Source organism: Triturus cristatus, chromosome 6 (assembly GCF_964204655.1).
Source record: "Triturus cristatus chromosome 6, aTriCri1.1, whole genome shotgun sequence".
Classification (NCBI taxonomy): domain Eukaryota; kingdom Metazoa; phylum Chordata; class Amphibia; order Caudata; family Salamandridae; genus Triturus; species Triturus cristatus.
This window is the reverse complement of record NC_140589.1, coordinates 1,430,129,328-1,430,145,844: the sequence shown is the minus strand read 5'-3', so window position 1 is coordinate 1,430,145,844 and position 16,517 is coordinate 1,430,129,328. Positions and strand designations below refer to the sequence as shown.

General features: G+C 43.2%; 1 protein-coding gene across 1 annotated transcript in view; it reads right to left on the bottom strand.

Moving 5' to 3' along the window:
• IYD (iodotyrosine deiodinase) overlaps positions 1-16,517 on the bottom strand; it is a 303,802-nt gene that overhangs the window by 122,482 nt on the left and 164,803 nt on the right. The window contains exon 3 of the mRNA XM_085612483.1: positions 1,066-1,225. Coding sequence (XP_085468609.1) covers positions 1,066-1,225 — 160 coding nt within the window. The remainder of the gene's footprint in view (positions 1-1,065; positions 1,226-16,517) is intronic.

Here is a 16,517-nt window from a genome sequence, read left to right as displayed (position 1 = left end):
CTAATTATTTAGTACTTAATTAACTTCCAACCCAAGACCCCTACAAACCAAGCAGCCCCCAACTAAAATATAATTAAAATAAATAAGTATTCCATATTTTACATACTTCAAATTCAATTAAATATTTAATTTTCAAATAATAATTATTACGTAACAAAATTTCCATCCAATACCCCTACAAACCTAGAATCCTACAACAAAAATATAAGCAAAATAAATCAGTATTCCATATTGTACATAATTAAAATTCAATTAATAATAAATTGGTAATTAATTATTACTTCATTAACTTCTCACCCTAGACCCCAATAACTTAGCAGCTGCCAACTAAAATATAAGTAAAATAAATAAGTATTCCATAAACTGCATAATTAATAATCAACTAAAAAAGTAGTTAACAATTAATAAGTAATTGTTAATAATTGTTATTATTTATTGCATTATTGACTTCCCAACCAAGATACCACCTGCAAATAACCTATAACAAAAATAAATAAGTATTACATAATTAACATAATAAATATTAATAATACAATTAAATAAAATGTATACATTCATAATTACTATTCAATTAGCTTCTCACCCTATTCCCTTACAAACCCTACAACCCACTATGACACTATAAATTAATATTAAGAATTAAAAAAATAAATTCGAAGTCACCTAAATAATATGCAATACTATTAAAAAATATTAACATTTATATAAACAAAAGCAACAAGTAACATTACTATATAAACTACCAAACATGAAAATTATAAAAAAAACAATATTTTGAACACTATATTACTTACAACAAAATTTAAAACATCAATATTATTTAAAACAATACTACTTACCTCAAAAACAATAGTATTGTCAACGATATTCTTGCATTACCATATTTATGTATCACAATATTTTGTTTCCGATATTCCTGTCTCCCGATATTTACAACTCAATATTTTGTCAGTATTTATAATTGTGTCCAAAATCCAAGGCCCATTAGGGTGTACATTGCCACTTGGGAAGTAGTTGGCAGAATATGAATATGTATCTTACAGCTCACCTTGCTTTGTACATTACCTTAGACTCTTCAGGTCATTAACCCATTTCTCTCCCATTCTCTTCGTGTAATTTATCTCCTCTTCCTCTTCAATGATTTCCCGGATCTTGTGTTTTGCTTCAGGATCTTGGACTACCACAAAGGTCCAAGGCTCCGTGTGTGCCCCACTGGGTGAGGTTCCTTTAAGAAATATTAACAATGAATTGGCAACCAATGCAGAGAAAACGTTTGCTATAACATGCTCTCATCGATAGTGTGACCTGATGTGCATACACAACGACTTAACATCTCCAGAATATTTACCATTTTGAGGTACTGAGGTACCATATATGTTATATTTTTTAGTGGGTTCTTAGAAAATTGAAAAATGTGAAGTTCAATTAGACTCGCCCACTGTTCAGTACCTCGGTTTATTCCCCAAATAGGTATAACAAAGTTAAAAGAGGTAATAGTATCTTTCTTTGTCAATATTACTAAAAAATGATGTCACGTGAGGCCATCTTGCCCGAGATCTGCAATTAATAGCCTATGATCTATAACCCATTAGAATTTATTACATAAAATTGTTTTGTGTTCTGTAGTTTTCTTTATTACAGGAACTTGCTTAGTCATGATATTCTGCATATAAATAGTATTGCTTTGCAAATACGTATCAATGATTTGTCATATAATTATTTCATGTCTAAGGATTATGAGGAACTTATGAGAAACAGATTTTTATTTTTCTCACGCTATAAAAGGTACAATTCCTTTTAACCACACACATATATATTCACATGAATGACCTGGGAACAACGCTTCTCTTCACACGTTTTTACCTCAAGTGAGCTACTAAAAACAGCCATGATAGTCTACTAATAAGCAGAGAGGACTTTCTTCATTCAGAGAACTAGTCCGAAAGACAATTTCCTGATATAATCAGGTAGATCATACACATCCATGGGCTGTTCAGACAGTATTCTGTTTAACACAGCTATGTGGGACTGAAGCTATATTTCTCATTATAGCAGGCCCTAAGGCAGGTTCTTGGTTTGACAGCATATACAAATTGTATCTGTTAATGTTTTGCTAAAGTTATAATCTTTATTGCTATTTTTATTCTACATACATTCTGCATGAGGATATTACATTAGAAAGAACTTGAGACACAAGTGTGAATGCGCGTGTATGTATGATGCCTTTCGGTTTGACTAAGGGAGTCCCACCTAGACATTCTATGCTACATTGCATGTTTCCATACTGATGTTCTCTGCACCCAAGTCCCAGTGGAACCCCTCTCTGTTATCTCTTCTTTTGTGGTCTACAGACAATGATGGTGGACCCTGGAACAACGAAAGATCTTGCATATCTAATCTGGTATTCCATCTTTTGAAATTGAATATGTTCACCACTGACCCATGCATTTAGAGGGAGACGTCAGTGACCCATGCATTTAGAGGGAGACATCAGTGTGGAGGGAGATATCAGACATCCATGACACTAACAATTTAATATTTCTGTGTTCCTTCTGGTTTAAATACTAATCCCATTAATTGTTTCTTCTTTACTTTCTGTAATTTTTCTGGGCTTAACCCTGGACATGATTCATTCCCCTTTCAGTTCCCATTTTGGACTGAGTCTATACTGCAGCCAATGCATTATTTTAGGTGCGTATATACTCTGATCTGAGTTTTCTCTTTAAGCTTAAATCAATTACGAATATGTCTCCTTTTCACGCATGCCGTCACCCCGCATGAAATTACAACGCGATTGTTACAACGATCACGTTGTAACAACACATACCATTACCCCGCAAGATGGAGCAACGACTTGCGGAGGGGGCGCTGGATGTTGGAATAGTATAATTTACTGTAACCACCGCGTTGTATTTGCATGCAGGGTGACAGCTTCGTTGTGAGGGCTGTTTACCATCAATGACATATCCTAAATGTGCAGTTTGAGGGAATCTCATGCCAAGACTGCCGATATTCCCCTAGGTTGAGTTACATTCATAACCATTGGTTTCTCAGTAATGTCAAGGATCAAATGGACCTAAAAGAATCAAAGACCAAAGGATGCTTGACCCTTATTGAGGCCATGTTGGTTCTAGGAACAAAACAGTGGAGAAGGTCTTTCTTCACCAAAAACACTTGACTTACTATGTTCTCTTCATCAAATATTTGTACAGATGTCAGGATGGCCACTGCCTACACATTTATAACAAGCATAAGAGGACGCTCTTTATCCTACTTTATAACCCTTTTTTATTTGCTCCTTATCTTTAACACAGTTTCATTCATGTTCCCTTTCTGTGCAAGCCCAGAACCGTCTCTCCAGTCAATGTTTTTCAAATTATGTGTAAGTGAGTGAGTTCATTTACAATAATTTTGTTTTTAGACATGCTAAACAAGAGCTGTCAGATGATTCACCTAGATACTTCATCCCAATACAGGTCTCAAAAAAGCATAAATTCATGATCATATTTTACGTTCAAAGTTAAAAGGCACAAGAAAAACCTTACCCCACTCCGCTATCAGTTTAGGGGAACAACCTTTACAACGCAACTTTTACAACGCACTACACTTACAACGCATTTTTTACAACGCAACATCCACTACAACGCATTCCATTACAACGCAGGACACTACAACGCATTTTTAAAAACTACCTTTACAACGCATTCCATTACAACGCATACTACCTTTACAACGCATACTATTACAACGCATAATATTACATTAAAACCCCTACACTATCCAACACTTGCCCTACTGTTGCACCCCCTGGAGTTAGAATAGTAATTTTTACCCCTATACTATCCAACACTTACCCTACTGTTGCACCCCCTGGAGTTAGAATAGTAATTTTTACCCCTATACTATCCAACACTTGCCCTACTGTTGCACCCCCTGGAGTTAGAATAGTAATTTTTACCCCTATACTATCCAACACTTGCCCTACTGTTGCACCCCCTGGAGTTAGAATAGTAATTTGTACCCCTATACTATCCAACACTTGCCCTACTGTTGCACCCCCTGGAGTTAGAATAGTAATTTTTACCCCTATACTGTCGTACTTTGGTATTCGGAACCGCGTAGGGGACAGGGCCCTCCCTCTGTCTCTTTTGGTATTAGCGAACCGCAAATGGTAAATGCGGCACGTACGAGTGCTTTATGTGCCGTTCTAGCTACGAATGCACTGTGTACACGTATTCTGCTCAACTACGCGGGTTCCATTTTGGAAGCAGTGGCCATCTTGTCTTTGCCCTCACATAGGCTATGATGGAGTTAATACGGGCCTCACAGTGCACGGGCTTTCCCTCTGACTTCTCTGTGACCTGGGCAGCTGGCTCTGCTGCCCCGGGTCAAACCGGTCTCACGAGCTCCCCTTCCTCCTTCCACCTGTGATTCGTATCAGGGCTTGACCCGTCATAAAACCCTTTCATTCTACACAATCCCCCGGCTAATCTCTCCCACACCTGCTTGTTCTTGCTTTATGACTTGTTTCCCAAAACAGGAGATGCTCATATTTATTGGGGGGTCTATTTACTTCAAACATGGGATCTGAACCTTCCTGTGTAAATCATTGTGGGCTGGCCGAACTGGAATGTGGGATGGTCATCATGACTCTGCTTTTTCGTTTGTAATGTATGCCTTTATATGACCATATCGTAAACCAAGGAATGTATGCCTGGAGCATGATATTTTGTACTTAAGGAGAAGTCCGTTACTATGATTTTCAGCAGTCTCCTGAGAACATACACGCTGTTGTACTTCTAGGATACCTGTAATTGGTCTGCAGCCAATAAACGATTCTTTGACTTCACCCAGAAGACTCTGTGTTTCTGTAGGTCCGGAACAGGGTGAAACCCAGAAGTCATAGGGTGTGTGCCCCTGCACCGCTGGGACTAAAATACCCAGTACTTCAGTTTGGCGCCCAACGTGGGGCCGATTTCAGCGGTACCAGTCCAAGCCAGAGGTTCGTGAGGAGCTTCGTGTGGAAATTCCGGAGGAAGGCCGCCACTTCATCGACCCCTGCATGTCGACGTGGTCCGAAAGTCTTTTCTGCGAGGTTCTCCGCGTCCCGACGGCTACGAAGGACTGCTGCCCTGATTAATCGACCTGTTTTGGACCCTTGACGAGTTTGAGAGAGCGAAACAATCGAGAGAGTCTTCTGGTGACGTCATCGATCAGCAATATTCAGTTAAGTATAAGTGGAGCGTCTCCCATTTGTTTTGGTATCCCTCGGGATCGTTTGATTTGATTTGGTAATTGGTGATTTGGTGTTTGCAAACCCCAAAGCCAGAGGACTCGTGTATTCACGAGAATATCGTAATCGATAATCCTTTGACGTTTGGATCTAGACTAGTGAGCGAAGATGCCTGGTTCTGGACTATTTGGTAGATTATTCTGTTTGGGTTGTGGAAAAGATTTCCAGCTGGAAGAATCATGTCCGGTCCCTCCGGTTGGAACTCCAACTTATGAGCTCTATGTGAAACATGGCGTAGGCCCCATTGCATATAACGAAGTGTGGATCCACTACACCAGGAAAGACGGTGTTTTAAAATGGCCCCAAAATGGTAGTTTTGATACCGATATTTTAGATAACCTGGAAATTAAATTGTTTAAGAAGAAAGCCCGGCCGGCGATGTTTGACTCTTTCCGCTTATGGCGAAAGGAAGCCAAACAGAAGGAAATTAAGCTAGCGAAAAAGAATAAGAGAGAGAGAGGTATGTCAGTAATGCAAGCAGCTGTACAATTTAAAGATAATGAAGAGGAGCAAATGAATGAGCAATTGCACAGGCAGCGTAAGTTAGGGATTGACAAATGTTACCCAGCTTTGCCACATTCTAAGCAGGATGAGTCAGAAGAAAAGGAGAAAGATCCCTTAATGTCGCATTTGTTGAGTTCGCCACCCCCGTATGCTCAAACTGCCACGGCGCCTCCCCAGCTTGTAAATATGCCACCTCCAGTGCATATACTGCAAGCCTTGCCGCAACCGCCAGTTGCTTTGCAACCAGTTCCTATTCCTGTAGCGCAGTCCTCTCAAGCGCCTCCGGTAGTGCTTCCAACTACCCCCGCACTTCCTGCGACTTTGCTTAATTCAGTAACTGCCTCCCCTAACGCTCTTCCTTCTACCACTCCAGTACCTGTCTCTACATCCTCTTTTCTTCCCTCTGTTTTTCCCCCTGTTCTCGCCTCAGCTTCTCCTTCAGCGCGACAGCGTTTAGCCAATGTGGTTACTACATTAATGTCGCCTCTCTTTGGGTCATCTGGTGAAACTCCTGGTGTACAGCGTAAGCAGTTGCGCAGCCAATTGCCTAACCCCGATGAGAAAAAGGTAATAGATCACATGGCGCGTAGATGGATCGTTTTTCCTTCACTGTATGATGTGGAATCGGTTGTTAACACTTTCCATCAATGGGATGCCCCGAAACAGAGATATGTATTCGAGAAAATGTGCGAAATTCTCTGTGAAGAATTGGAGGATAGTGGTAGAAATCCGAACCCGCAGGAATTGTGTAGAGTGAGGTTCGATTTTGGAACTGGTATAATTGTGGACCGCGAAGTAGATAAAGCAGTTGCGGTTGTATTGTCCTTAAGGAATGACGATTGCCAACAGTCATTGTTTGAACAAGAGGTCCTTGTGGGGAAAAAGGCAAAAGCGCGACAATACCCTATGAGAGAAGTTCCCCCGGTATGGAAAGAAGCAGTTGCAGCTGTCGGCAATAACCCCGCTGTGCCAGCGCATTTCCAACGTGTTTGGGTGCATGTTCCATGGAAGCGCTCTGAGGTGTTAGCACTTAAGCAGTCCTTGCCTGATCCCCGTAAAAACCCAGCAGGTTATTATAAAGAGTTGTCACAGACGGCAGGGTCATGCATTATGAATCTGGCCGACATAGACATGTTGTTTGGTAATGTTGTTCCACAGCCTCTATGGGGATCAATTCGTAATGTAGATCACAATGCAGAACTAGGGGATACCTGGGCTAACATTGTTGCTGCTGATGCTAGACAGACGGGTGGTGCGAAACCAGAACCTTTAGTAGCTGAATTGCCTGGTAGAATCATCACGTATATGAAGACAATAATGCCTGCGATGCGCGTAAATTGGGACAAGTTATCTGCATGTCAGCAAAAGAAAGATGAGACAGTGTCAGACTTCTTTACTAGGTTTGAGGAAACGTTTATTGACCACAGTGGGCAAGATATGAGTACTGAGGGTGGCCAACGGTTGTTTGTGGATAAGTTTGTGCAGAATTTACTCCCTGACCTGTGTAAAAAGTTGAAGGATTCAGAGAGTTCTTGGGCTGTTTCTTCTTCAGCGCAAATACTGGCTACTGCACAGTATTATGAAAACAGAGATAAAGACGAGAAAGATAGGACAGAAAAGAAAATGAAGGAATTAAAGACAAAGGTCCTTTTACAGCAGGCCTATCCACCACGTGGAGGTCAGAATAATTATAGGCAACCCCAAGGTGTCTATCACCAACCCCAACAGTTTCAGACTAATCAGCAAATGAATGGGTATTATCAACCACGTGTCCCTGTAGGTCCCAACCAATGTTCATACTGCAAAGAGGAAGGTCATTTTAAATATAGTTGTCCTAAATTAATGCAACGGAACGGTAATGCGTATGGCGCAAGAGGTAGAGGTGGTCAGCAAGCTCCTAGAGGCAGAGGGCGTGGGAGTGTTCCCCAAAACGCGCGTCCTCTTCCGCCCCAAAGCGCCATTAATAGTTTTGATCAGCAAGCTAATGCGACTAGTAATACGGCTCAGTATTACAATAATGATTATTATGCAGAAGATGGTGATGCAGAGAATAATGATTACTAGGATAGCCATAGACAGAGAGAGGGAGTTGTTTCAGTGCCAGTGGATCAGAGTGGACCGTATGTTGAGGTGACTACAGCAAATGTAACGGAGCCTTTTCTGCTAGACACTGGTGCTGCAAAGAGTTCAATCATGCATTCCAAACTCCCTGGCGCACCTTTGTCTGGCGATATCAATGTTTCAGTAGGTTTTTCTGGCGCCCCGGTTAGGAACCCGATTTCCAGTCCCATGTCACTTTCCGTTGGACCTTGCGAGCTGAAAGCGCCCCTGATCCTGACAACAGGTTGTGGTGAGAATTTGCTGGGATTAGATTTGTTGAAAAGATTGCATGCTACACTGTATTGTTCTCCTTCAGGAGTACAACTTACATTAGGCAAGAAAGTGATTTCTCCAATGTATTTGTCTAAAAACACGATGCCACCTGAATTGTCATCCCTTCCGGATGCCCTTTGGGCTACTGGTCCCAATGATGTGGGCCTCTTGGAAATACCACCATATGTGGTGACTTTAAAGGCCTATGTCAGACTGCCACGTATTCCCCAGTACAAGATCTCTAATGAAGGGCAGAAAGCATTGTTAGACATTGTCAGCAAGTTGATTAATAAGGGTGTGATTGAAGAGACAAGAGGCAACGTTTGCAATAGTCCGATTTTACCTGTCTTAAAACGAACGGACCCTTCACAGCCACCTGTTTACAGATTTGTGATTGATCTTAGAGAGGTTAATAAGATTGTTGTGCCTCAGTTTCCGGTTGTCCCTGATATAACTGCCTTGTTAACGATGATTCCAGCCTCTGCTGCATGGTTTTCAGTGATCGATTTAAAGAATGCTTTCTTTAGTATCCCAATTGCAGAAGAGAGCAGAGACATTTTTGGTTTTAGTCTGGGAGGCCGAAGCTTCCGCTTCAAACGCGCTCCCCAAGGCTACTGCGAGAGTCCATCCATATACAGTCAAGCTTTGAAAGCGCAGCTTGATGCACTTGTTTTACCTAGTGGCGCTATCCTGATCCAGTACGTGGACGATTTACTGATCGCTGCGGATACTGAAAAGATCTGTAAAGGAGCCACATTGTCACTGTTGCGCCATTTATCCGCTTACCATCACAAAGTGTCTCTCTCTAAGCTGCAATATTGTCGACAAGAAGTGACCTACTTAGGTCATCTCTTATCGAAGGAGGGAAGGAGACTAACCCCAGAAAGAATTCAAGCCATTGCACAGTTGAGTGTGCCAAAGACACAGAGAGAAGTGCGTGCTTTCTTAGGAATCACCTCATACTGTAGGCATTGGATCCCTAGTTTTTCTTTGTTGGCAAAACCTTTATTAGCATTAACATGCAAAGACACACCGAATCCTATCCCATGGTCTGAAGAGTGTCAGAAAAGTTTTGTGGAATTACGCAATGCATTATGTTCAGCTCCTGTGTTGGGCACTCCTGACTATAGCAAGCCTTTTACATTGTATGTTCACGAGAAAGATGGATGTGCGTTGTCAGTGTTAACACAGCCTTTTGGCGACAGACCGCGCCCATGCGCGTATTTTTCATCCACCTTGGACCCTGTAGCAAGGGCATTGCCAAGCTGTCTGAGAGCGACAGCTGCTGCAGCGATGTCTATCCGACAATCTGCTGGTCTGGTAATGGACAATACATTGATTGTCATGGTTCCACACGCTGTAGACACATTATTAAATAGAACCAAGACACAACACTTGACTAGTGCGCGATTATCAGGGTATGAACTCACACTGTTAGCGAATCACATACACATAAAAAGATGCAATACGCTGAATCCAGCCACATTAATACCGATTCCAGCAGACTCAGATGAGATTGAGCAACATGACTGTCTGTTCAGGACAGAAGAAGAGACGAAAGGGAGAGTAGATCTCAAAGATACTCCCCTGACTGAATGTGATGGCACTTTATGGGTAGATGGGTCATGTTTCAAGCTCCCTAATGGTGACACGACTGCTGCATATGCTATCACGACTTTACACACGGTCGTGGAAACTGCACGAGTGCCACATAATTCGGCCCAAGCAGCAGAATTGATCGCCCTCACGAGAGCATGTGTGTTGTCTGAAGGAATGAGAGTGAACATATACACAGATAGCCAGTACGCCTTTGGCGTGGCTCATAATTTTGGGCGTTTGTGGAAAGAGCGTGGGTTCCTGACGTCGCATGGAGCTAAAATTCAGAATGGCAAGTTGGTGAATGATCTCCTTGAGTCACTGACCCTACCTTTGCAAGTTGCGATCATGAAATGCAGTGCGCATAGGAAAGTCACAGATGATGTTGGACGTGGGAATGCGTTCGCTGATGAGACCGCGAGAGAGACAGCACAGAATGTGAAGACTAGAATGTATGTTGCAGGCCCCGCAAGATGGGTTAATGATGTGGGAATGTATGAGAACACAATAGAGAGTGTGAAGTCGCTTCAGGCTGAAGCTACAGAAGAAGAGTTAAGCAAGTGGAGAGAGAGTATGGGTAAGTTGGATGAGAATGGTTGTTGGATTGACCTGACAGAACATAGACGATGGTTGTTGCCTGATGCATATGTGCTTCCAGTGGTTACTATGGCACATGGAATGGCACATATCAGTACGAAAGGTATCTGTAAGTTGTTGGCTCCAGTATGGCAGAATGTTGGGATTCCCAAGTGTGCAGAGAATGTGGTCAAGAATTGCATAGTATGCTTGAAGTACAACCCTGGTAGGGGAACCCCAACTCCGGCCGGTCACTTTGCACCCCCATCATGTCCATTCGAAGTTTTGCAGCTGGACTTTATTCACATGGAAAGATGCAACAACCTGAAATATGTATTGGTGGTTGTTTGTGCTTTTTCCAAATGGGTAGAGGCTTATCCTCTGAAAGATAATACTGCCCTATCCACAGCCAAAGCCCTTGTGAAGGAGTTTTTCCCTAGGTTTGGGATGCCGAGAATGGTATGGTGTGATAATGGTAGTGAGTTTGTGGGTAAAGTGATGAAGAATGTATGTGAAGGTTTAGGCATAAGGCAGAAATTCCACGCTGCAAATCACCCCCAATCAGCTGGACTAGTTGAACGCTACAATGGAGCCTTAAAGCTCAAGTTAGCCAAAATCCAGGCGAGCACTGGTCTTAAATGGCCTGACGCTCTGCCTCTAGCACTCTTGTCCACCAGAATGACGATACACTCACGAGTAGGACTTAGTCCTTATGAAGTAGTCTTTGGCCGCCCGGCCAACGTATGGGGTGTGCCAAGGCCTACGAAGTTCAGTGAAATAGAGCATCCAGTACTGCTCGATTACCTGTATGATTTGACTGTTAAACTGCGTGTTTTGCACCAACAGGTACATGATACTCTTCCCCAAGCCTCTGAACCTCCTGGACACCCCATCAACCCTGGCTCGTGGGTCCTGGTCCGGAATTTCCAGCGTAAGGGCAACGACGAACCTCGCTGGATCGGCCCCCATCTTGTTCTTCTTTCGACAAGATCAGCAGTGCGAGTGAAAGGGAAGAAGCACTGGATTCATGGTACTCACTGCAAGGTAGTTCCCTTGCCTCTGCCATATGACCAGTGGGTCAACGAGGGTATCGCCGACTCAGAGACAGACATTGTACCTCGCTTTGTACCATTCAGTGACGCACGCCTAAAAGACACAGCTTCAGTCCAAGAGAGTGACAATATTCTGCAGGAAGCTGTGCCGCCATCAAATCGACTGGACACCACTGAGCCTGAACTTTTGTTTCAAGACCAAACAGCACCTGGCCGTCTCCGCTATAACTTGAGACCTAGGCCCATGGACAAATAAAGATTCCCTCATTATTTCCCTTTTGACATTTTTTGCTCTCCCATCTGAAGGACTTTCTTGATTTTTGTTTTTCGAACCACCATCCGGGTTCTGCCGCAGGGTCGCGGTGCCAAGACTTTGGGGTACAGGCCGAAGACGCTAGGTCAACGGTTCTGGTTGGTCTAGGGCGTTTCCCTGGACTGACAGGCGTACTCCTTAGCAGAAGAAACTCATCCACCGCGAGCGGCCCGAGTAGAGGATGGAGTTTTGTAGGATGGAGAGACCGATTGAGGAAATGAACTCTCAAGCAAGGATGTGTAGAATTGTAAAAAGTAAATGTTTTATCTTTTTGTGCTTTGTTACACTGTGTAGTATCATGATGTTTATTGTAGGATGTGTGTTTTTCTCTGCTCCAAAACCCATTGCACCCACTCAACAGCCTATATCTCTTTCTACTGCCCCCTCTCACTCTTTTCACCCTTTGCCTGAGCACGAACAGACCCGACGATCAGAGTTCGTAAATAACTCGTTTATCCAACTCTTGCACCAGCACCAACTGGTAATGAATACGACCAATTGCTGGGTCTGTGGGTTAATGCCCCATACCACTAACAAGGGTATTCCCTACCTGGTGCTACCGTACAGTTACAATGGATCGTCATGGGCATTCCAAACCATGTTTCTCTACGCCCTAGATACATACTCCCCTCGCCCACCGCGTTCCATCAGACCCATCACCAATAATAAGGCTTTGATGAAAGGAGTTGCCGATATGAGTAGGGATATTAATGCATACTCGTCCATTCCCAAATAAGAGCTGAGACCTTATGTAGGATGGAACGCGACGGGGTATAGTATCAGTCTGGGTGAAAGACAGCGAAAAATCTCATCTCCAATCTGGGTCGTACCCCACATGGGTCGGTTCTGCTTACAGGGTAATGGTCAGAACCCTAGGGCTCAACTGGGAAGAAGTGACTGTACTGAAACGTACACTTTCCCGTCACAGTTTTCCCCTGCGTTTTTGGCTGCTAAGGGCACATATTTCATCTGTCATGACCGAGCATATACGTGGTTGCCCCCTGATTTCTCGGGCACATGTTATATTGCGAACTTGCTACCGCCGACATTTACTGCTGCCTCTGACTATCACAAGACCAGAGTTGTGAGAGGTGTAATTAGTAAGGAGGACACTGCCGGTCAGGAAGCAGGAGACTTTTTCCTGGGTTTCCTGCCGTTTTGGGGACCTATGGTCAATAGTAGGAACCTGAGACAGCTGACTCGTGTGGTTGAATCCACCGTCAATGTAACGGCTGGTGCCCTTAGTAATTTGACAGCTGAGCTCCAAGCGGATCGCCTTATGACTTTGCAGAACCGCATGGTCCTAGACGTTATTCTTGCAGACCGCGGTGGGGTATGCAAGGTCATCCAATCCAGTTGCTGCATTTTCATACCAGATAATGCTCCAACAGTGTATCAAGCCATCTCCAAACTCCATAAAATATCTGAAGCCATACACGTGGATAAGGGAGATTGGTCACTGATGGGATGGTTCTGGGAATTGATATCTGCCTGGGGTTGGAAAGTTCTGATGGTCGTTGGAATGATCTTAGCCATTCTTTTCCTGTTCTGTCTATGCATACAGTGTGCTCCTGCGATATGTGGCCTCTGTGCTACCTTATGTGTAAGGAAACCTGTATCGAGGGACGAGCTAAGTAATAGGATGATGCTACAGCAACATCTCCATGACTTCGTGAACATTGACCTAGACTCGGATTAAGATGAGTATAGTGATTGCCTATGTAAGGGCAAAAGGAGGGTCTGTCGTACTTTGGTATTCGGAACCGCGTAGGGGACAGGGCCCTCCCTCTGTCTCTTTTGGTATTAGCGAACCGCAAATGGTAAATGCGGCACGTACGAGTGCTTTATGTGCCGTTCTAGCTACGAATGCACTGTGTACACGTATTCTGCTCAACTACGCGGGTTCCATTTTGGAAGCAGTGGCCATCTTGTCTTTGCCCTCACATAGGCTATGATGGAGTTAATACGGGCCTCACAGTGCACGGGCTTTCCCTCTGACTTCTCTGTGACCTGGGCAGCTGGCTCTGCTGCCCCGGGTCAAACCGGTCTCACGAGCTCCCCTTCCTCCTTCCACCTGTGATTCGTATCAGGGCTTGACCCGTCATAAAACCCTTTCATTCTACACAATCCCCCGGCTAATCTCTCCCACACCTGCTTGTTCTTGCTTTATGACTTGTTTCCCAAAACAGGAGATGCTCATATTTATTGGGGGGTCTATTTACTTCAAACATGGGATCTGAACCTTCCTGTGTAAATCATTGTGGGCTGGCCGAACTGGAATGTGGGATGGTCATCATGACTCTGCTTTTTCGTTTGTAATGTATGCCTTTATATGACCATATCGTAAACCAAGGAATGTATGCCTGGAGCATGATATTTTGTACTTAAGGAGAAGTCCGTTACTATGATTTTCAGCAGTCTCCTGAGAACATACACGCTGTTGTACTTCTAGGATACCTGTAATTGGTCTGCAGCCAATAAACGATTCTTTGACTTCACCCAGAAGACTCTGTGTTTCTGTAGGTCCGGAACAGGGTGAAACCCAGAAGTCATAGGGTGTGTGCCCCTGCACCGCTGGGACTAAAATACCCAGTACTTCAATACTATCCAACACTTGCCCTACTGTTGCACCCCCTGGAGTTAGAATAGTAATTTTTACCCCTATACTATCCAACACTTGCCCTACTGTTGCACCCCCTGGAGTTAGAATAGTAATTTTTACCCCTATACTATCCAACACTTGCCCTACTGTTGCACCCCCTGGAGTTAGAATAGTAATTTTACCCCTTTACTATCCAACACTTGCCCTACTGTTGCACCCCCTGGAGTTAGAATAGTAATTTTTACCCCTATACTATCCAACACTTACCCTACTGTTGCACCCCCTGGAGTTAGAATAGTAATTTTTTCCCCTATACTATCCAACACTTACTCTACTGTTGCACCCCCTGGAGTTAGAATAGTAATTTTTACCCCTATACTATCCAACACTTGCCCTACTGTTGCACCCCCTGGAGTTAGAATAGTAATTTTTACCCCTATACTATCCAACACTTGCCCTACTGTTGCATCCCCTGGAGTTAGAAGAGTAATTTTTACCCCTATACTATCCAACACTTACCCTACTGTTGCACCCCCTGGAGTAAGAATAGTAATTTTTACCCCTATACTATCCAATACTTACCTTAAATCCAATGTAATATTATGCGTTGTAATGGTATGCGTTGTAAAGGTAGTATGCGTTGTAATGGAATGCGTTGTAAAGGTAGTTTTTAAAAATGCGTTGTAGTGTCCTGCATTGTAATGGAATGCGTTGTAGTGGATGTTGCGTTGTAAAAAATGCGTTGTAAGTGCATGCGTTGTAAAAGTGTGCGTTGTAACGACATCCATCCATCAGTTTATAATGTATGCTCTCACATTCATACAACACTTTGTTGGTAATTGTGTGTGTGTGTGTGTGTGTTATAATTTAGTCATAGCGCTACAGAGGATCACCCTTATCATCCTTAGAGATCTTTCTGTCCTTGGTTCCAAGCGCAAGGGGGCTCAACCTTTTCATGTACTTGTCAGAAGTTACAGATGCCAAGTGTAACACGTTCCGTGCCCTGGTATCCTTTCACAAGTTCCAGCAATGCTCTGAGGAAGGCTGGATTAAGGTCTAGCTTTATAGGGCTCACCTGCCTCTGCATGGATTTCTCTCTGGCAAATGTAGTAAAAGTTCCCAGTCATTGACCTACCTATTTGTGGAGTAGTTCCTGTTTGTCTTACTGGAAACAGGCCCAAAATGTCATATGTCAGGACATTTTGAAGATGGAGAAAGTCTTCAACCAGACCAAACATTAGTTCTGAGAGCTGTGGGTGTGTGTGGGCTGTATTTACTATGGTAAGCCTACTGTCCTCCCAAATCGTACACTAAAATCCAGTTTGAAGCAGACACTTTACCCACAACAAACCCAGAGACAGAGTCAATAGGACAAAAGCAAGGTCCTTATGCAACCAGACAGTCAATAAACGAGGATTGTCCTAGCATCCTGTTTGCTCCCTTTCTAGGTGCAAAACTTTTACATGTGCTACATGCAGACATGTTATGCAGGATTTGACACAGTGGTATCAACAGGAGGGCTCAGCCCCCAGTCTGCATGTTCTCTTGGGCTAAGGCGAGTCATCTCTGCCCATTAAGGTCTGTCTATTGTGTGCTCTTTGGTGGAATTTCACACCTCATTCAAAGCTGAGCACTGGCTAAGAAAAAACTGGAAACTAATGCAAATTAGCCTCCTGAAAGCTCAGGCTGGAAAAAGGTAACTTTCTAAAAGTAAGTTTTGTTAACTATATTTATTACAAACCAGACCTCACCATTGAATAGGATTTTTAATAGCTAGTACTAAAATAGTGGTTTAATTATTTTTGTAGCTGGTCTCTTTCTAGCTTTGGCAGTATTAGTATTTTAATCTGAGCTCTGTTTTTCTACATAGGACAGCTAGGCTGGCCACAGTGAAAATAGCTTTTTGGGCCTTGTCACTATACGGACATAGTAACCTTAATTTTGTACCTGTTCCACATTTGAATCCCATGCACCCTACATTGTGGGCTACAAGACCTACATAGGGGTGACTTTCAGATATTCAAAAGGGAAGTTTTTATCTGTTAAAGAGGGTTATTTTAACAGGTAGCAATGCAGGTTTTACACTGCAGCAGTGAGGCTACAATGGAAGACCTGAAGTATTTATTTCTTTGACACACTAGTAAATTTCACACTAAGGTCTGCAATCCGCAGGTGACCTTTAAAATGTCATGCTATGGGTGTAGCTCC